The sequence below is a fragment of the Danio rerio genome, chromosome 7, assembly GCF_052040795.2.
Source record: "Danio rerio strain M-AB ecotype USA chromosome 7, GRCz13ab, whole genome shotgun sequence".
In the NCBI taxonomy this organism is placed as follows: domain Eukaryota; kingdom Metazoa; phylum Chordata; class Actinopteri; order Cypriniformes; family Danionidae; genus Danio; species Danio rerio.
Genome location: NC_141027.1, coordinates 11,580,356 through 11,602,500, shown reverse-complemented (window position 1 = coordinate 11,602,500; position 22,145 = coordinate 11,580,356). Strand labels below are relative to the sequence as shown.

At 40.4% G+C, this 22,145-nt stretch overlaps 1 protein-coding gene across 26 annotated transcripts in view; it reads left to right on the top strand.

The window, feature by feature from the left end:
* Nucleotides 1-21,294, top strand: part of tmc3 (transmembrane channel like 3) — a 74,838-nt gene extending 53,544 nt beyond the window's left edge. For 10 of the 26 annotated variants that reach the window (XM_087260186.1, XM_087260179.1, XM_087260178.1 and 7 more), the window contains 7 exons: nt 4,624-4,734; nt 6,208-6,333; nt 8,170-8,248; nt 8,392-8,434; nt 13,400-13,673; nt 13,771-13,848; nt 18,321-21,294. In XM_087260186.1, coding sequence (XP_087116312.1) covers nt 4,624-4,734; nt 6,208-6,333; nt 8,170-8,248; nt 8,392-8,434; nt 13,400-13,673; nt 13,771-13,848; nt 18,321-19,179 — 1,570 coding nt within the window. In that variant the 3' untranslated portion in view covers nt 19,180-21,294. The remainder of the gene's footprint in view (nt 1-4,623; nt 4,735-6,207; nt 6,334-8,169; nt 8,249-8,391; nt 8,435-13,399; nt 13,674-13,770; nt 13,849-18,320) is intronic. The other 16 variants (XM_087260195.1, XM_087260189.1, XM_087260188.1 and 13 more) reach the window with 5 other exon arrangements.
* The last annotated feature ends 851 nt before the right edge of the window (nt 21,295-22,145 follow it).

The following is a 22,145-nucleotide window of genomic DNA, read 5'->3' as shown; positions in this document are numbered from 1 at the left end:
ATAAAAATCAGTAATGTGACATTTAACCCCATTGTAACCTTAACTTCCTTTGCCAAACCGTCATACTGTGCTAATGAAGTCTTTATATATTCAGTTGAAGTCAGAATTATTAGCCCCCCTTTAAATTTATTTATTTTTTCTTTATTAAATATTTCCCAAAGAATGTTTAACAGAGCAAGGAAATGTTCACAGTATGTCTGATAATATTTTTTCTTCTGGAGAAAGTCTTATTTGTTTTATTTCGGCTAGAATAAATGCAGTTTTAAATAAAATAAAAAAACATTTTAAGGTTAAAATTATTAGCCCCTTCAAGCAATATTTTTTTTTTCGATAGTCTACAGAACAAACCATCGTTATACAATAACTTGCCTAATGATTCTAACCTGCCTAGTTAACCTAATTAACCTAGTTAAGCCTTTAAATGTCACTTTAAGCTGTATTGAAGAGTCTTAAAAAATATCTAGTCAAATATTATTTACTGTCATCATGACAAAGATAAAATAAAACGGTTATTAGAAATTAGTTACTAAACTATGTTTAGAAATGTGTTGAAAAAAATCTTCTATGCGTTAAACAGAAATTGAGGAAAAAAATAAACAGGAGGGCTAATAATTCAGGGGGGCTAATAATTCTGACTTCAACTGTATATATAAAAATTCTACAAATAACAAGAATTTCTTTTTTCTAATCTGTACGTGTTTCTTTTGCTGGAAAACAACTTTATTTTTCTGAAGATCTAAAAGGCTGCAGTGTAAATTACTCTGACAAGAGCTGTAAAGTGAGACGATTTGAGTGTTTATGAGCTGTGAGGTTAATTTAAAATCAGTGAGCATTCAGTGTACGGATCAGGGACTCTCTCAGTGCTACACTTTTATTCTCTGCTTGACTGAATTCAAATCCCTGTCGTTTTCCCGTGGCGAGTGCAGAGATAACAGTGGTTACTTCAGCGTGACGAGCCACTGCGTTGGATAAAGCCTCGCTCTCTTTCAGATTTATGTAATTGCGTCTTCATCACGGCTTTATCAGTCAGTCACAGATGTGAGGCCAAACATTACCGTGTATTTCATCTTCGACGTTACTGTTGCTTTATATGATAATGCCGTGTAAGCAATCGTTCCACTGCAGGCAGGTAGTGTTTGACTTATTATATCACATATACAGTTGAAGTCAGAATTATACAGTAAGCCCTCCTGAAAAAATTTTTAAAGAAGGAAGGTTTTTGTCAACACATTTCTAAACATAATAGTTTTAATAACTCATTTATAATATCTATTTTATTTTATCTTTGCCATGATGACAGTACATAATATATTACTAGATCTTTTTTAAGACACTTCTATAAAGCTTAAAATGATATTTAGGCCCAGTTTGCACTAATGCATTTTCGTTTTCAAACGCATACATTTTGCTACGGTTATGCCATCCGTCCACACTACACCAGAGTTTTCGAGTGCCTAAAACGGAGCATTTTGTAAATTTTGGAGAGGCAGTTTTCATTCTAAAACGCTGCTGTTCCATCTCAGTGTGGACGGGGGAAAACAGAGACATCTGAAAACGGTGGCGGGGCTGCCGACATTCGCCTCTCTGATTGGGGCTTTTCCTCAATATTAAGTAGCCTACACACACAGTTCAGTTCTGCATCCTCTCCTTGTAAGTTCAGACTTCGCAAGTTTGATATGGAAAACAGACTCCCGAGGACATGTCGGTAAATCTTCAAATGGAACAGTGTACTTTATAACCTTATTCACATCATCCTGGATTCGTTGTTTCACTATATCCTAACAATAAAATAAAAAAAAAATGATATAAAGAACTGCTATTTTCATTTTGATATCAGCAACTTAACAGACAGCAGAAATGTTGAGGCGTTGTGCTGCATATATGTAACGGGGAGACTGACACGGAGGGATCCATTTGCAGTATTTATTAAGTCACACTTTTACTCAACATACAACACGCACGACTGTGCGAACATACAACATACACAGCAATGAATATGGGCTGGCGATAGACAGACACAGTGTGATTACCAGGCATGGGTCAGAGGCAGGCAGCGTGATTCAGAGTCCGTGTAACAGGCTTGGGTCGAGGGCAGGCAGCGAGTATCAGAGTCCGTATAACAGGCTTAAGGTCGTGAGCAGGCAGAAGGCAGAGCGAAGTCAGGAAACGGGCTGAAGTAGTAAACGGGAGATCAGGCAGGATAGAACGCTCAGTAATGCTGGCCGGGGCTAAACAAGACTTTGCACAGGTGTGTCTGTGAGAGCTGCTTATAAAGGGTACGTGGGTCATTAACGGAATGGAGATCAGGTGTGCTGGAATCAGAGTAAAAGGATGACGTAATGTTAAAAGTCCGGAGATGGTGGCCTCTGCTGGCCAGCGAGGGGAATGACTGGGACCGAGTCGGTGACAATATATGAGCGTCATCTTCACTGTATGGATATTTACAACAAAACGAAGCCTATAACAACTGCCTCCTTTCACTTTCATTGAAAATACAATGCTCTCTCTTTTGCTGAATATCAGTTTTAATAATAAATAATGGCCATTATAAAGTATAACGCACAATAAGTTTATACAATATACGAAATAAAGACAAACAATCAGTCTATATACAGAATGTACACGGTTGCATTAATTATAAACTTAACTTTGCGCTCAGCCAAAACACGTTACCTGAGAACAAGTACAGTAATAGATTCAAGACCAAAGTCAGGGAAGTGGGCAGTAGGGGATTTGCCAGCTACACCCTGAGCATGGCCTATGGTACACTGGGAATAACAGGCACAAACCGAAGAAGAGCCCTAAGCAACAACGTGGAAGCAGCGGAAAAAGCATCCAGATGGCTCTGGTTGAAGAGGGGGGAACAGTGGGGGCAGTAGCATGCCACTTGGACACAGGCCGGGGTCTGATCAGCCTCGGTCGGGTCGCCTGGAGGAGGGTGTCTGTTGCAAGACCCGAAACACCCTGTGAGCCCAGGAAACAACACTGATGATGTGTCCAAGGTTGTGCATATGGAGATGTTTCTGTAACAAGGAATATGTCGTTAGATATAGAGAACTAGATGAATGAAATATCACGTTTAACAAATATAGTGAGATTGGATTCAGTGGTTGATCCTTGATGAACAGTCTGACGAGCATAGCTCTCATCTGGCTAGATATGCTGCAGCGCATGCCAGAGTGTGTGTGTGTGTGGTCAGGTGATGTGCGTTTTCAGTGGTTTGGTGAAGACGGAGAGTTGTTCAGGAACGCTGGGTGAAAAGCTAGTGTGGACGCAGGTCGTTTTCATTCTAAAAGTCATTTTAAAACTAAAACGTTCTAGTGTAAATGAGGATTTAAAGGCTTAACTATAGGGTAATTAAGCAAGTCATTAGCCCCTTTCACACATACAGACCTTTCCGTAAATTACCCGCAATTTTCCAGAAAGGTGTGTATGTGTGAACAGGCCCTTTTTGAAAATACCGGTAAATTCGTTCCGGCTATTTTCCGTACAGAGAAGTTTTAACATTACCGGTAATTTGACGGAATGTTGCACTGTGTGAACGCAGAAAGAAGATTGCTGGGAAGAGCGCGTGCACGTCTAGAGCGTGCGGATGTGTGACGTCTGCTTTAGCCAATCAGAACACTCAGACGCATTCATATCCGTGCTGTTTATAAAAATAAAAGCAATTGAATATTTTTCTAGACACATTTAGCTGCTAGATGTTATTCAGAAAACACTCTTATGTTCCTACTTAATGCCAACTTTGTAAAAAATTATCCATAATATGCTTATGATAAACCGCTGTTTCAGTTCTGTTAAGTTCTGCTTTAGTTGCTTGACGCATGTGCACTTGAAAGAGCCAGTAAGCGCCAGCACACACACATATTATGAACATCTCAACATGCAAAAGTATTCCTCTATATGTTTAAATATAAATTGCACCCAACATTTATCAATCCACATAGTTTGTAATGTCGTCAAGTGTGTAAATATTTAGCTGTGGTTGGAGCTTCTGTGTTTGGGTGTCTCTGGGACAAAGCAGCTGCATTAATGCTAAAGCTTTAAATAAAAGTGGAGCCATCAACAAAAGCCCGACCCCTTCTATGTTTACAAATACAAGCGCAGCCATTTAGAGCTGATTTCTGGTTAATGATGTCAGAATTTACTGGTATTTTGGAATGGATGTGTGAATAGTCTTTTCTGGAAAAATCCCGGAACGTCAGTGCCTGTGTGAACAATGTTTTTATGAATTTACCGGTAAAGTCGTTCCGGAAATATTCCAGATATTTACCATATCACTGTGTGAAAGGGGCTACTGTATAACAATGGATTGTTCTGCAGACAGTCGAAAACCAATATTGCTTAAGTGGGCTAATAATATTGACCTTAAAATGCTTTTTAAAAAAATGAACAACTGCTTTTCTTCTAGCCAAAATAAATTAAATAAGACTTTTTCCACAAGAAAAAATATTATAAGAAATACTGTGAAAAATTCCTTGCTCTCTTAAACATAATTTGGGAAATATTTAAAAAAGAAAAAACATTCACAGAAGGGAGAATGATTTTGATTTTAATTGTATAATTAAACACCCAGTTTAATGATGCTTCGTTAATTTATCTTTTATTTATTTTATTTTTCAGATCAAATAACTTCTACCTGGCGATGCTTCTGTTCATGCTGTTCCTGTGTATGTTACCCACCATTTTTGCCATCGTGAGATACCGGCCGTCTCAGTATTGTGGACCTTTCAGGTACAAATCTATCCTGCTTGAACAGCATTTAAATCTGAGGGGTATTGCTCAAAAGTGGAATCAAGAAAGCCAGGATAACTGAAAAAGTGCAGCTTGATCTAGTTTAATCGGGTCCTCTTGGCTTAGTCTGTTGCAAGTTTGCTGATCCAGGATGAAAACGAGCCTCTACACCAAGCCTGATGTAGATTGCTAGGATAAGTGCACATTTGCGGCATTTGTTAACAGACCACTGGATTGATCACTTCATTGATGGATGTATGGATAAAACCTGATGTGAGCCAATAAGGTAATGTGCTCACCAATCTGGGAACTCGCATTAGTTTCATTCAGAGAGTTAATAGAAACATAAGAGGTGAGACTAATGTAGGTGTTCGAATTGTTCCCTTCCGTTCCGTTTTCCTTTACAATTTTATAATTACAGATGCGTGAATTTTATTTACGTACGAAATATTTATGACCGTGATTTCATTCCATACCTGAGACGGTGTGGGAGCTCAAGTGTCCAGCAAGCGCACCGTTGTGATCGATGGCTCTCGCTTGTTTAATAATGCGTGTGACAGCGGTGACGTAATTTTGACAGTGGATTTTGACGCGGTTTGATTAGTACTCGTAATCAGGTTGTCGTGTTTTTGGTGAAACTGTTATTCGTGTTTGCAAAGTACACCTATCATAAATTTATCTGTCATAAACAAACAGGCAAAGAAAATGTCGTATCTGTCTGTTCTAATCACAGATTTTGTATTTTACCCTCGTAAAATTACAAGTACAATTACGTTCCGTTTTCCTTTTTGATTTTATAATTACAGATGCGTGAATTTTATTTGGGCGAAGCAGTGGCGCAGTAGGTAGTGCAGCAAGAAGGTCGCTGGTTCGAGCCTCGGCTCAGTTGGCGTTTCTGTGTGGAGTTTGCATGTTCTCCCTGTGCTCGCGTGGGTTTTCTCCGGGTGCTCCGGTTTCCCCCACAGTCCAAAGACATGCGGTACAGGTGAATTGGGTAGGCTAAATTATCCGTAGTGTATGAGTGTGTGTGTGGATGTTTCCCAGAGATGGGTTTTGGCTGGAAGGGCATCCACTGCATAAAAACTTGCTGGATAAATTGGCGGTTCATTCCGCTGTGGCGACCCCGGATTAATGAAGGGACTAAGCCGACAAGAAAATGAACGAATTAATGAAATTTATTCACGCATGAAATATTTATGACATCGATTTTATTCCATACTTTTGCGAATGCTTATGGCCGTCTAAAGATATTGCAATGTAGTGCATATTTAATGCAGTTTACTAACATGTTTTAGCATTAATGTCATTGCAGATTACGAGAAGTCACATGTCTTGCAATTAATAACGAAGGGCAAACTATAATATCTGAACACCTAGACCAATTCCTTGTGCACGTAAACCCCCGTTGCCTGGAAATGAAGGGGATTCAGATTGTTTCTGCATTTTTTTCACATCTCGTCTGCCGATCTGTAGTGGACAGGAGAAGATTTACGACATCATCTCTGAAACCATTGCCAATGACTTCCCACTGTGGTTCAGCAAAGTGATGAGTTACGTCACCAGTCCTGTGGTTGTGCTGCCGGCTTTACTGCTACTCTTGTAAGTACTTCCAACTACAATGGCCTTAATTACTACAGAGAAAATAACAAGAGAATATAATACAAAGGCATGTTTGTGTATAAATCTATGGGACTAGCATAACATATGCAGTTACCTTGGTGTTTTAGGAGATACTATTCTGTGGGATCGGTAGGATGTGTTAATAACAGAAGATGGAAATGTTTTAGGGTACATTTACAGCATGTTTAAAATACAGTAAAAAAAAGTTATGCAATATTTTAGAATAACTTGACATGATTGTTTAGAATGGTTTGGTATATTTGACATGTTTCTACAGTTCTTTTGGAATGTTATTTGATCATTTAGATTGTTCTGTAACCTTTCATTCTATAACACTGTCGAATGCTTGCTTGTATGGTTGCTGGAAAGTGGAAAACATTGTTACAAAGTGTGAAACTTTGTTGTTACACCCAGTGTTGATAGGGTGTTCTGTGTGATTGCTAAGGCTTTGCTAGGCGGTTGCAAGGGTGTTGTGAGTGGTTGTTAGGTGGTTGCTAAGGCTTTGCTAGGTGGTAGTCTAGGTGTTGCTAGGTGGTTGCTAAGGTGATACTAGGTGGTTTCTAAGGTGTTTCTAAACGGTTGCTAAGGTGCTATTAAGTGGTTGTTAAGGTGTTGTTAAGTGGTTGCTAGGATGTTTTGAGTGTTTGCTAGGTATTTGTTATGGTCATCTGAGTGGTTGCTAGGCGGTTGCTAGGGTGTTTTGACAGGTTAAGGTGTTACTAGGTGGTTCTAAGGTGTTCTTAGTGGTTGCTCAGCGGTTGCTTGCGTGGTTGGTTGGGTGTTCCAGGTAATTGCTAAGGTGTTGCTAGGCATTTGAAAGTTGTTGCTAGGGTGTTCTGAGTAGTTGCTGGCTATGTAGTTGCTTGGGTGTTCTGAGTGATTGTTAGGTGGTTGCTAAGGCATTGCTAGGTGGTTGCCTAGGTGTTGCTAGGCGGTTTCTAAGGTGTTTCTAGGCGATTGCTAAGGTGTTGCTAGGGTGTTATGAGTGGTTGCTTGGGTGTTGCTAAGCAGTTGTTTGGGTGTTCTGAGTGGTTGCTAGGCGGTTTCTATGGTGTTTTGCCTGGTTGTTAAGGCTTTGCTAGGTGGTTGCTAAGGTATTCTGAGAGGTTGCTAGGCGGTTGCTTACGTTGTTGCTAAAGTGTTTCAGGTAGTTGCTAAAGTGTTGCCAGGCGGTTGAAAGTTGTTGCTATGTGGTTGCTAGGGTGCTCTGAGTGATTGCTAAGGCTTTGCTAGGCGGTTTTTAAGGTGTTCTGAGTGGTTGTTAGGTGGTTGCTAAGGCATTGCTAGGGGGTTTCTAAGGAGTTGCTAGGTGGTTACTAAGGTGTTGCTAGGTGGTTTCTAAGGCATTTCTAGGCGATTGCTAAGGTGCTGTTAAGTGGTTACTAGGGTGTTTTGATTGGTTGCTAGGCGAATGCTAAGGAAAGTCATTGTATAATGATGGTTTGTTTTGTAGACAATAGAAAAAAAAACTATTTTGACCTTAAAATGGTGTTTAAAAAAATGTAACTGCTTTTATTCTTGCCAAAATAAAACAAATAAGACTTTTCCCAAGAAGAAAAAAAGTTATCAGACATATTGTGAACATTTCCTTGCTCTGTTAAACATCATTTGGGAAATATTTAAAAAAGAACATAGTAAGTTAGTAAGAACATAGCCTTACAGCAGTGCTAAATGGTTTGAAAGTAAAAAAAAAAAAAAAAAAAAGACCCTGATACAATAAACATGTCAGTCCTGTCAAGCCAACATAATTCCTTCAAGCTGAACAAATAGCTTCTGTGTACTCACCCTTATGCTGTTGATCTCTGTCTCTTTCAGTATGCTGATCTACTACCTTCAGTCCATCGCTAGATCCCTCAAGTTCACCAACAGCCAGCTGAGACTGCAGCTGCAGACTGTGAGTCACTGCAAACACAACCTCATTAAGACGCATTCTTTCATTTAACAGATCCCTGATTTACAAGAAGGTCTTTGGGTTTCATATAATCTCATTTCTCCAGCAGTTTATTTTACAACACCAATTAAATTTTGCCTCCGCAGGAGCGCACGGAAGACAAGAAGAAAGTGTTTCAGCTAGCTGCAGGTACTTTGTCTATAAACTCTCTTCATTAGCAATACAAGGGACTGTTTGAGGCTGTTGAGCAGTAATGTGCGCACAATATACAGCTGAAGGCAAAATTACTGTGAAGTTTTAAAGTACTTCTCAAGTGCTGTTTAACAGAGCAGTGTTTCTTAAAGTCTTTGAAAGTCTTCAATTACTTTTCATTGAATTAAGACCTTAAGTTATAAGTAAAAGTCTTAGGGTGCTTTCACACCTATACCTTTATTTTTTAAACTTGGCACGTTTGCCCTCTTAGCTTGGTTCAATTGAGCACACACTACCTGACAAAAGTCGTGTCGCCTATTCCGGTTTTACGAATAACAAATAATAACTTGACTTCTAGTTGATCATTTGGTATCAGCAGTGGTTTATATGAAAGGCAAAGGCCTCTAGATTACTCTTATTTTACCAAAATAAAATATGATCATGCCTTGATTTTAAATTCTTTAACTAGGACAGTAAGGTCTGACTTTGCTAAGACTAAAGTCTTGTCACTGAACCGAAATAATGTCCAGTATAGATTATAAAGTCATGCTGCAGTGGAAAAAGAATGAATATTGTGTCTGACTCCCATCAGCTTGGAGGACTGCATCCATACATCTCTGCAAAGACTTAAATCACTTATTAATCAAGTCATCTGGAATGGCAAAGAAAGTTGTTACGGTTGCAAATGTGTGTGCACTTCTGAGTGTCTGTTTGGTCACTAGGCTTTGTTTTGTTTTGGTGTTCCATGTTTGTCAGTTACATCAGTGTTGTGTCACGTGCTATGTCGTACCCTGCTATCCTGATTAGTCTGCCAGCTGCGACTCGTTATCTTGGCTATATCTGGACAGTGCGTCTCTTGTCTCTGGTCAGTTTTTTCTGTAACAGGTGAAAATAAGTGCTAGAAGGATCCAATATGCAAGTAAAATACTTTATTGACGTATTCAATATAACGCAGGAACAAAGTCCCAAAACGATAAATAAACAAACAAAAGACATAAGGTATCCCGCTCAAACAGGGACCGAACAGTAGATCAAACAGGGACAGAACAGTAGATCAAACAGGGAGATCAAACAGGGACAGAACAGTAGATCAGACAGGGAAATCAAACAGGGACAGAACAGTAGATCAAACAGGGAGATCAAACAGGGACAGAACAGTAGATCAAACAAGGACAGAACAGTAGATCAAACAAGGACAACAGTAGATCAAACAGGGACAGAACAGTAGATCAAACAGGGACAGAACAGTAGATCAAACAGGGACAGAACAGTAGATCAAACGGGGACAGAACAGTAGATTAAACAGGGACAGAGCAGTAGATCAAACAGGGACAGAGCAGTAGATCAAACAGGGACAGAACAGTAGATCAAACAGGGAGATCAAACAGGGACAGAACAGTAGATCAAACAGGGACAGAACAGTAGATCAAACATAGACAACAGTAGATCAAACAAGGACAACAGTAGATCAAACAGGGACAGAACAGTAAATCAAACGGGGACAGAACAGTAGATCAAACAGGGACAGAACAGTAGATCAAACAGGGACAGAACAGTAGATCAAACAGGGACAGAACAGTAGATCACACGGGGACAGAACAGTAGATCACACGGGGACAGAACAGTAGATCAAACGGGGACAGAACAGTAGATCACATGGGGACAGAACAGTAGATCAAACGAGGACAGAACAGTAGATCAAACAGGCACAGAACAGTAGATCAAACAGGGACAACAGTAGATCAACAGGAACAGAGCAGTAGATCAAACAGGAACAGAGCAGTAGATCAAACAGGGAGATCAAACAGGGACAGAACAGTAGATCAAACAGGGACAGAACAGTAGATCAAACAGGGACAACAGTAGATCAACCAGGGACAACAGTAGATCAAACGGGAACAGAGCAGTAGATCAAACAGGGACAGAATAGTAGATCGAACAGGGAGATCCAACAGGGACAGAACAGTAGATCAAACAGGGACAGAACAGTAGATCACACGGCGACAGAACAGTAGATCACACAGGGACAGAACAGTAGTTCAAACGGGGACAGAACAGTAGATCAAATGGGAAAAGAACAGTAGATCAAACAGGGACAACAGTAGATCAAACGGGGACAGAACAGTAGATCAAACGGGGACAGAACAGTAGATCAAACGGGGACGGGGACAGAACAGTAGATAAAACAGGGACAGAACAGTAGATCAAATGGGGACAGAGTAGTAGATCAAACGGGGACAGAGTAGTAGATCAAACGGGGGCAGAACAGTAGATCAAACAGGGACAACAGTAGATCAAACGGGGACAAAACAGTAGATCAAACAGGGACAACAGTAGATCAAACGGGGACAAAACAGTAGATCAAAGGGGGACAGAACAGTAGATCAAACGGGGACGGGGACAGAACAGTAGATAAAACAGGGACAGAGTAGTAGATCAAACGGGGACAGAACAGTAGATCAAACAGGGACAGAACAGTAGATCAAACAGGGAGATCAAACAGGGACAGAACAGAACAGTAGATCAAACGGGGACGGGGACAGAACAGTAGATAAAACAGGGACAGAACAGTAGATCAAATGGGGACAGAGTAGTAGATCAAACGGGGACAGAGTAGTAGATCAAACGGGGGCAGAACAGTAGATCAAACAGGGACAACAGTAGATCAAACGGGGACAAAACAGTAGATCAAACAGGGACAACAGTAGATCAAACGGGGACAAAACAGTAGATCAAAGGGGGACAGAACAGTAGATCAAACGGGGACGGGGACAGAACAGTAGATAAAACAGGGACAGAGTAGTAGATCAAACGGGGACAGAACAGTAGATCAAACAGGGACAGAACAGTAGATCAAACAGGGACAGAACAGTAGATCAAACAGGGAGATCAAACAGGGACAGAACAGTAGATCAAACAGGGACAGAACAGTAGATCAAACAGGGACAGAACAGTAGATCAAACAGGGACAGAACCGTAGATTAAACGGGGACAGAACAGTAGATCAAACGGGGACAGAACAGTAGATCAAACAGGGACAACAGTAGATCAAACAGGAACAGAGCAGTAGATGAAACAGTAACAGAAAAGTAGATCAAACAGGAACAGAGCAGTAGATCAAACGGGGACAGAGCAGTAGATCAAACGGGGACAGAGCAGTAGATCAAACGGGGACAGAACAGTAGATCAAACAGGAAAAGAGCAGTAGATCAAACAGGAACAGAGCAGTAGATCAGACAGGAAAAAGAAGAAAGCAGTCAAAAGACATCATATTGTTTTGTTTATTTTAAATAACTTTTTTGGGGGCACTTAATAAGCAGAACCACAGATTTGACAGATTATAACAGCTTTAACACCCACTTTTTGTGTTTTGTGTCACAAAAACACTCCGTAATCCACTCAAAACTCTATTGAAACCCATTTTCAATACACCTCTCCGCAAATTACCGGTTATAAACTGTTCCCCTAATTTGACCTGCTTAAAGAAAACACTCTTTCTGAATGTATCAAACAAAACTCCATTACATGCACAGAAGACAGCATGATCTTTTATAGCAAATAAACTAAATGTAACTAAATGTAAATATAATCCCGCTTGCTTTTTGAGCGCTGACAGGCGAGGTCTTACACCCCTATCATTGGTCATTGTCTTCACCTGCTCAACAGAAAGTGCTGCGATTGGCTTTAGAAATGAAAGCGCTGTTCACCGATGAGTGGCGTGGGAAGAACAGCCAAAGTTACAGTCTGTATGCGCATAATATGCGGTTATCACAGGTAATCCATAATAAACACAGTGGAGAAAACTCGCACCTCAGGCACGCTCGATTTTGGATCCACAAGTATCGCTTTAACAGCCAAGAGGAGAGGAAAAGTTACCTCCGAAACAGGCCAGCGGGTCACATGTCCAAAGTTAGAGAGAGTGGTCAAGATTACTCCGTAATAGTAAAATAGCGGCTCGTGTGCTGTGCCACCTTCATTGTCAGTTAATGACTGTCCAGCAAACTCACAAGCAGTTACTTACTACAATTATCTACCTTTTAAGTAGTAAGAGCGTTATTTACTCGCCCTTGCCTCCTTCGCCATAGTACTCTACTACGACATCGCGCATAGGAGATAAATGACGTCAGTACGTAATAACCGGTTATGATCTCTTACTGACACAATATCTATAATTTTGACACTTCAAGTAACGAGTAACGATGCAGCACATAAAAAATCTATCAGAGTAAAAGTATTAAACCCATCGAAAATATGTAGTGAAGTAAAAGTGGAAGTAGGAGAAAATAACAATACTCCAGTAGAGTACAGATACTGCCTTTTAGTGCTTACTGTAAGTACAGTAGTGAAGTACAGACTGTAACGCCTCATTCACACGGGGCGTCAGCATCAACGCTTCCCTTTCATTTTGAATGGGTGACGTCAGGCATTGCCGAATTGCATTGTTGATCCGTCGGCACCGCTTTAGAGGCGTTGCTCGCTGCAGAAGTTGGGACTAGCTCAACTTTTCAAGTGCCGATGGAAGTGTCAGCCAATCAGATTTCCTTGAGCGAGAATGACGTCCACTGAAACTTTCTGTCGTACACCGCCATTGGTACCCTTTGGCAGTGGAGACACAAGCCTGATAAAGGTGACCTGTACCGAATCGTACTGTACCGTTCCGCTCAGTGGAAAGGGAACATTGTGTTAACTAGGTTAATTAGGCAAATCACTGTACTGTTTACCAATGGTTTGTTCTGTAGACAATCAGAAAAAAAAATATTACTTAAGGAAGCTGACAATCTTAAAATGGTCTAAAAAATAAGAACTGATTTTATTTTAGCTGAAATAAAACAAATAAGGCTTTGAATTAGGACTTTTAAAACCCTGACAGTGACACAATTTTACCTTGTATAATGTCATAAGTCAGTATCAGCTTGTCGCCTGGTGCCTGGACATTTGAGTGTGTACATTTGTGATTTACAGCCCGTCTGCAGGCACCTGAGGGCGGCGATAAAAACCCAGAACAAGAGAGCGACATAACAAGTGTCGAGTCGTCTGCCCGCTCTGCCTCCCCTCCACGCCGTAATGGCAGCGTCTCCAACTTCGAGTCTCCTATCCGGCCAGCAGACAGCATCCAGACTATAACCCAGTCGGCATCACGGTCTGATGTTCCCAGAGCTGCCGGAGCGACCCGGAGTCCATCGGTTCCCGTGCGGCAGAAACACAAAGCGGAGCACGCAGCCAGTAGGTCTGTTGGGTAAAAAGCTTTATTATTGTTTTGAATTCACTGCTGCTTTAGCTTCCATGCATCTGCAGTTCATAAAGCTTCATATGCTCCATTTCTACCCATGTAGCGCACACAGAATGTACAGCAGCCCCTCAGTTCCCCAAAGACAAGTACGACAGAGACAAGTGGAGTTCATACCCGTCAGGTTTGGTATACATTCATCACATTTGATTGTGGATAAACAAGTCAGTCATGTTCATGCACTTCTCTTTCTATTTAAGGTTAAGCTCTGTAAACAGTACAATATGTGGGAAAGATTAGGCAAAGTATAATTAAGTAGATGATTTGGGCTATAATAGATTAATTGCGTAATTAAAGGGGGAGTCGGGGTGACAACAGAGTTGAGAATCAAATAAGCAGTTTTATTTAAGGATTGTTAGAGAGGCAATGGTCAAACTTGAACAAAAGGTGTAATCAGGAAAATCCAAAGGCGTAGTCGAGGTCACGTATGGAACAAAATGAATGCCAAAATAATTGAATTAAAAAGCTTGTTGAATAGCACAAACTAAAAAACATAATACATCGAATTAACAAGTTCTTGCATTTTAATGACTTGCATTTCAGAGTTTGTATTTTTAGGTCCTGAAATTTAACATATCTGTTTTTTTAAGCTGTGAATATTACAACTAAAAATATTTCAAACACGTTTTCATACTGTAAATTCAATAATTCATATTTAATTTCCAGTTTTCACGTGTAAAATATTCAATACCCTTTAAAAATATGATGTATAATATTCAAGTCAATTTTCAGTTCATTTTGTTTAAGTTCAAATATTTGCTTCCATAAATTCAGTGGCTCAAATTCGACTGTTAAAATTCGACATTACATCCTGGAACTGCAGGAAAAGCAATAGATTGCAGATTGAAGATCACCAGCTGCTTTTTCACCAGCAGGTGAAGATGGAATTATTTAAGATTTTTAACCCTGTAAATAGGCGAGAAAAAAGCTAATAAAAGCAAAAAGTAGCATTTAATATTCAAATTCTAACAGTCGAATTTGAGCCCCTGAATTTATAGAAAATATTTGAAATAAAATGAAATGAAAATTGACTATTTCTCTTCATTTAATATAAATTGAATATTATACATCGTATTTATTCAAAAGTCCCAAATATGCAGGAAAACCTCAACCTTGACAACACTGGTCAAAATGAGACACCCCTATTTGGTGTAAAATGTTATTCATTTATTTTTGATATACACTCACCGGCCACTTTTTAGGTACACCTTACTAGCACCAGGTTGGACCCCCTTTTGCCTTCAGAACTGCATTTATCCTTCGTGGCATAGCTTCAACAAGCTACTGGAAATATTCCTCAGAGATTTTGGTCCATATTGACATGATAGCATCACACAGTTGCTGCAGATTTATCGGCTGTGCATCCATGATGGGAATGTCCCATTTCTGGTGACTGTGGAGGCCATTAGAGTACAGTGAACTCAACCAGTCTGAGATGATTCACGCTTTATGACATGGCATGTTATCCTGCTAAATCTAGTCTTCAGAAAATGGGAAAATCCAGCAGTAGATCAGCAGCTTTTGAAATACTCAAACCAGCCCATCTGGCACCAACAACCATGCCATCTTCAAGTGCCGCGGCCAAGAATCTTAAATCCCCCTTCTTCCCCATTCTGATGCTCGATTTAAACTGCAAGGTCATCTTGACCATGTCTACATGCCTAATTGGATTGAGTTGCTGCCATGTGATTGGCTGATTAGAAATTTACGTTAACGAGCAGTTGGACAGGTGTACCTAATAAAGTGGCCAATGAGTGTATATAGGTGGTTAATTAAGCTAGTTTATTGTCTCCTTTAATTAGTTTTGAATATATTTTCTGAAAATAAAATATGGGTGAAATAATGTTCTGTTACTTTGTGTAACAATGAAGTAAAATGAATTATGCTTATTCTGTAACATACTTATTCATTTTTGTTTTGATGTTCCCAAACCACTTTTCATCATTGGCACAACCAAATTATTAAAAAAGTAAATACTGTAAATTAATATGTCCCAAAGTATTAGTAAAGAAAACACAAAAAACACTGTCACTGTAACTCACTGTAAATGTTCATATACTGATACATAAGCACTTAATTATATTGTATACTGTTGTAATTTACTGAAGTAATTTTTTTAAACTATTAAAATGCCATGAAACTTTTCTTGATACATAAAATGGATACATAAAGTAAACTTCTGTCAGCATTGCATAACCAAAAGTACATCCACTTAAGAAATTAGTCCCAGTTTAGATAGGGTTACTTTTTTTCTAAGTAATTAATGTTAAGTGCTTTACCAAAAAGTACATTTTATATTGCAGCTTGTAAACCTATCAGAACACTGACTGACTTTAGTGGAATTGTGTACGTGCATTTCTGAAAATGTGCTTTTTCCTCCCTGGTAAACATTCCTACAGTTAATTCTTCTGAGAGCACTCAACTATTCCACAAATGCAAACATTAAACTACCTGACAGAAGTCTCGTCGTCAATCTTAATTGTAAGAGCAACAAATAATAACTTGACTTCTAGTTGATCATTTAGAAAAGTGGCAGAAGGTAGATTGTTTTGATGAATCATCTGTTGAACTGCATCCCAATCATCACAAATACTGTAGAAGACCTACTGAAACCCACATAGACCTAGATTAATCCAATGGATCTTGATGAAGTCTGGGAGTCCTCCAAGAAAGCTTTCATTGCCATTCCAGATGACTTTATTAATAAGTGATTTGAGTCATTGCAGAGATGTATGGATGCAGTCCTCCAAGCTGATGGGAGTCAGACACAATATTCATTCTGTTTCCACTGCAGCATGACTTTATATTCTATACTGGACATTATTTCTGGAAAGACTTTTGTCTAAGCAAAGTCAGACCTTACTGTCCTAAGTAAATCATTAAAAATCAAGGCATGATAATATTTTATTTTGGCCTTAATCTAGAGGCCTTTGCCTTTTATATAAGCCACTTCTGATACCAAATGATCAACTAGAAGTCAATTTATTATGTCGTTTCTAAAAATTTAGTAGGCGACAAGACTTTTGTCAGGTAGTGTAAAGCATAATCTAGGGTGCTTTCACACTAGCACTTTTGGTCCGCACCCGGATTCATTTGACGTTATAGTGCCGTACGTTTAGCTAGTGTGAACGTGTCTTCTGAACTTGGATGCGCACCCACAACCATACCCGAGTCTGTGTGAAAGAGGTGCACACAATGCAATCGTACCAAAAAACGGAAGCAAACCGCCAACAGTACAACAAACTATCTTTTTAATATTGTTCATTTGAGTGTGTGTGTGTGTGTGTGTGTGTGTGTGTGTGTGTGTGTGTGTGTGTGTGTGTGTGTGTGTGCGTGCCTGCCTGCCTGCCTTTCTGTCTGTCTGTCTGTGTATCACGTACTGTACCTTGGTGACAGGCGGGACTGAGCCAGGAAAAACACACTGATGATAATGTCTGCTTGTCTGCTGCAAAAACAGCTTCTGTGGACATCGCTTTATGTTCTGAACATTTATAATATTTGTGTGGCAGATGGACGCGAGTCGCTTTCTTTATGTCAAAAACTAAAAGATTCAGCAAAAGCAGAACAACCATGATGTGCGGACGTCCTTCCATTTTGCTTTTGTATCCTTCACCTAGCATCAGCCGTACACAAAACAGCAGCTCAATGACACAAACAAACCTGGGTTCCGAAGGAAAGAAGACAGTGTGAACACAAACCAACCGAGAAAGTGGCAAGGGGGGGCAATCAAACTCCAGGCAATCGAACTAAGTGTGCAAGGTCCCTTAGAGGCAATTGCCTCACATATAAGCCACTTCTGATACCAAATGATCAACTAGAAGTCCAGTTATTATTTGTTGTCCCTAAAACTTGGATAGATGACAAGACTTTTGTCGGGTAGTGTACACTTTTTTTTTTTTTTTTTTTGATGAAACTTGGTTTTATTTAGCAATTAATTCTAGGTATTTCTTGGTTGTGAATATCCATTTTTAATGTATCTACTAAAGAACTGAATGTACATCTAGACGCTGTTCATAGAGCTTTCCTTAAAAGAAGTCTTTTAAAAAGCCCTTTTTCTTTTACTTTCAGAAATATGTCATCAGCTTACTTTTCATCTTTGGCTTTACCTTTTGATGTCATAAAATTCATTGACTTCATACTAATTGCTGCTTGTCTGATACTTAAAAAAAATCACCGTCAAGTTTATTTACTTGAATGGCATTCCAACCGTGTATTATTTTCTTTGTTTCAAAGCAACCTCTTATATGAAGAATGTATTTATATTTTATGGTTGTTTTAGTCCTTGACTGTGTAAATCATTATCCAGTTTTTGTGTAAAATCTGCATTTTGTTTCTCAAAAAAAATCTTTAATGACCGTGACCTGGAATTGGACTTTAAACATATACATTACAAGATAATTTAAGAGGTAAAGTAAAAGAAATCAGTTTTTATAAATTCGTTAATAAAACCATTAAAATGTTTAAAATGTGTTGGAAAATAATCTTCTTTCAGTTAAACAGAAATTGGGAGAAAAATATAAGGGCGCTAAAAATTTTGACTTCAACTGCATATAAACATAAATATTTATGTCACTTGTTGCATTCTCTGATGTCCAGGCATTCTGGGTACATGGGCAGCACCAGCGGTTCCAGCCGATCCAAGTCCTACCACAACATGGCCTACAACCCATGCACGCGATACACTGAAAACATCCACTCTGATCCACTGTTTCGGAAAACCCTCCGACCGATGCACACCGAGCCCAGCATGATCACGGCTCAGAGCTACGTGGGCCGGCGCGCACACACAACACGCTACGTCATCGTCAACGAACACGATGCTCGCAAGAAAATCATGCGCACCAATACACGCATACCGAGGCATTACCGCTTACCGGACGAACCAGAGATCGTAGAGCTGTATCCTCGCAACGTAAAATGCTACATTCCTCGTACTCCTCACCGAAGCCACCAGCCGCATCTCAGTGAGGAAGAAGAGGAGGATGAAGAAGATCCCAAGACCAGCACGAGGAGGGGATCAAGCCGTCCTAAGTCCCTGTCGGACATCCGTCCGACACCACGATTCTACATTGGCGATAGTGTAAACAGTCAATTGTCAATGGAGCATGGTATATATGGTGATGAAGAGGAATACGGTCAGGAAGACGATTGGGTAAACTTGCATCCTTGCTCTCAAACTAACGTCCGAGGTCCAGAGTCGACTCACAGATACGGTGAAACCTACGTCAAGCCCAAGACCAAGCATAAAGTGGAGCCGTCGCTGACCGAGTCAGATTCGGCATCGTTGGCGTCTAGCAGCGACCAACAAAACAGCAGCACAGACCAGTACATCCAGGTCATTCACAACAAGGAGAAGTACCTGAAGCCCAGCGCAAAGATGACCAAGAAGAAAGCCAAGAATAGTGTCACACTCAATGTGTCTGATGGTAACGATCTCGTCTGCTCCAACGTTTAGAGTGGAAAAGCGGTGATAATGACTCGGTTTGGGAACTCTAATGAACTGTCTGATATAGAATCCTGATATATGGCCAGTTTATACTTCTCAAGTCCAGGCAGTAGGTTTGGTGTAAAGAAATAAAGTCCCCTCCAGAATCGGGTCGTTATTAGAAGGGATACAGCCACGGTCAGAAGTTAACAAGAATTAGGAATTAAATCCAGGTCATGTACAACAAAGAGGAGTACCTGAAGCGCAGTTCAAATGACCAAAAAGAAAGCCAAGAACAGTGTTAAACTCAATGTCTGATGGTAACGATCTTGTCTGCTCCAATGTTTAGAGTGGAAAAATGGTAAGCGATAATGACTCTGTTTGGAAAATCTAATGAACTGAAAGCTTTATATAGAGTCAATTTATACTTCTTTGTTGAGACCATGCGGAATGGCTGGTTGATGACAAATTGAGTCCCTCCTGATCGGGTTGTTGTTAGAAGGGATACAGGCACAGACAGAAATTTAAAAGAATTAGGAATCAAATCCAGGTAAATCACAACAAAGAGAAATACCTAGAGCCCAGTGCAAAGGCGGCCAAAAAGAAAGCCAAGTACAGTGTTAAACTCAATGTCTAGAGTGAAAAATGAGAGATAATGATTCTGTTTAGGAAACTGTCAAAAAATGTCGAAAGTTTGATATAGAGCCAATTTATACTTCTTTGTTGAGACCATGCGGAATGACCGGTTGATGACAAATTGAGTCCCTCCTGATCGGGTTGATGTTAGAAGGGATACAGGCACAGACAGAAATTTACAAGAATTAGGAAATCAATTTAGGTCAATCACAACAAAGAGAAATACCTGAAGCCCAGTGCAAAGGCGGCCAAAAAGAAAGCCAAGAACAGTGTTAAACTCAATGTCTGATGGTAATGATCTTGTCTGCTCCAATGTTTAGAGTGTAAAAACGGTGAGCGATAATGACTCTGTTTGGGAAATCTAATGAACTGAAAGCTTGGTATAGAGCAGGGATCACCAATTTATACTTCTTTGTCTTGTCCAGGCAGTAGGTTCTTGTGATGACAAATCGAGTCCCTCATGGAATAAAGTTGTTGCTAAAAAGGATACAATTGCGGACAGAAGTATGTGAGGATTGGGAATTAAAACCAGGTCATTCACAACAAAGAGAAGCACCTGAAGCCCAGAGCTAAGATGGCCAAAACAAAAGCCAAGAACACTGTAAACTCAATGTGTCTGATGGTAACGATCTTGTCTGCTTCGATGTTATGCAGTTATGACTCTGTTTGGGAAATCTAATGAACTGTCTAATGCAGTGGTCACCAAACTTGTTCCTGGAGGGCCAGTGTCCTGCAGATTTTCGCTTCAACCCTAATCAAACACACCTGAACAAGCTAATCAAGGTCTTACTAGGTATACTTGAAACACCCAGGCAGGTGTGTTGAGGCAAGTTGGAGCTAAACCCTGCAGGGACACCGGCCCTCCAGGACCGAGATTGGTGACCCCTGGTCTAATGCATAGGTCTCAAACTCAATTCCTAGAGGGTCACAGCTCTGCACAGTTTTGCTCCAACCCTAATCAAACACACCAGATTTAGGTGTTCATACATGTACCAGGTGTATGTACCATGTAACAGCTGATTCAAGGTTTTCAAGAGAAGTCTTGAACACCTTGATTAGTTAGAGCTAAACTGTGCAGAGCTGTGACCCTCCAGGGATTGAGTTTGAGACGTATGGTCTAATGAAAGCCTGATATAGGGCCAATTTTTTACTTTTGTGTCAAGTCCATGCAGTAGGAAGCTACAAATTCTACCTATTAAAAACTCGAGTGAACCAACAAGATCATTCCGTGTCCTAGGTGGACCCGATTTCTAAGGGAGGACTTGTTTTGTTATGACACTGGTGTAGTCTTTGTACAGTCACAGAATGTGATGTGCACCCTTTAAAAAATTGTAACGATGCAGGCTGCAAAGTCTGTGATTGGTCTGTTTTGTGGCAGTGTGTGTGTGGGCGAGGCCGAGCACTGCCAGAGCAGAGTGAATGTTTAACAAGTGTTGAGTTCAATGGACAAGCTTCAGATACTTTTTTGTGTGTTAATTTTATGATTAAAGTTGTTGATTTATACTTCTACATTGAGTGATCACCGTACCCCTGTGCCATACCTTGCATAAAGTCAATGCCATTGTGAGTTACTTAAGAAGTAGCTCAAACACACTAATTTTTTTAAGAAATCCCAAAATTCCCTTATCCCTACGCTTTCAAGCTAAAGAGAATTGAGACACCCCTACCCCTTCACATGAATGCACAACAAGAGGGGTAGGGGTAAAGCCTGGTTTATACTTCTGTGTCAAGTGACCTGCGTAACCCACGGCGCATGCAACGCGCGTGGCGGTGCATTTATACTTCTGCGCCCTGTCTCTGTCGGTCTGCATTAACATATCCGAAACGCTAGTTGGCCGTGAGATGTAAATGTTCCTCTGTGTCGAGTTTCTTCGCTGCTTTTTTGCTTTTCCTGAACACTTCCGGGATGTACAAGTGGCTCAAACTTTAACTTTTTAAACAACTTTAACTATGAGGTAAACACAAAACAAAACTTTCCATCCGGAGCTCCTTCACGGGACTCCACACTTGTAAACAATTGCTCCATTGGGCTCGCGTCCAGCTCGCGCCATTCGCACCGCTCTCGGTCCCGCCCAGACTCGTCAGCGCTACCAAGCCGACCAATCACAGAGCTTGCGCTACGTGTCGTTGTGAGGTGTAGTTACAATTTTTGAGAGGTGCACGTCAGCGACGGCCACGGCGAAGGGCTATGCGTCAGCGCCGTAGCATACGCCGGCGTTTGACGCAGAAGTATAAATCAGCCTTAAGTGCCTCACCCCACTCCCTCACAAACTGGAAAAGACCGTGAGATGTTACTGTTGTGGTCCTGTTGGCTTCCAGTCTGCAAGCTCCAATGTCTTCTGCTAGTTTTCGCATGACCT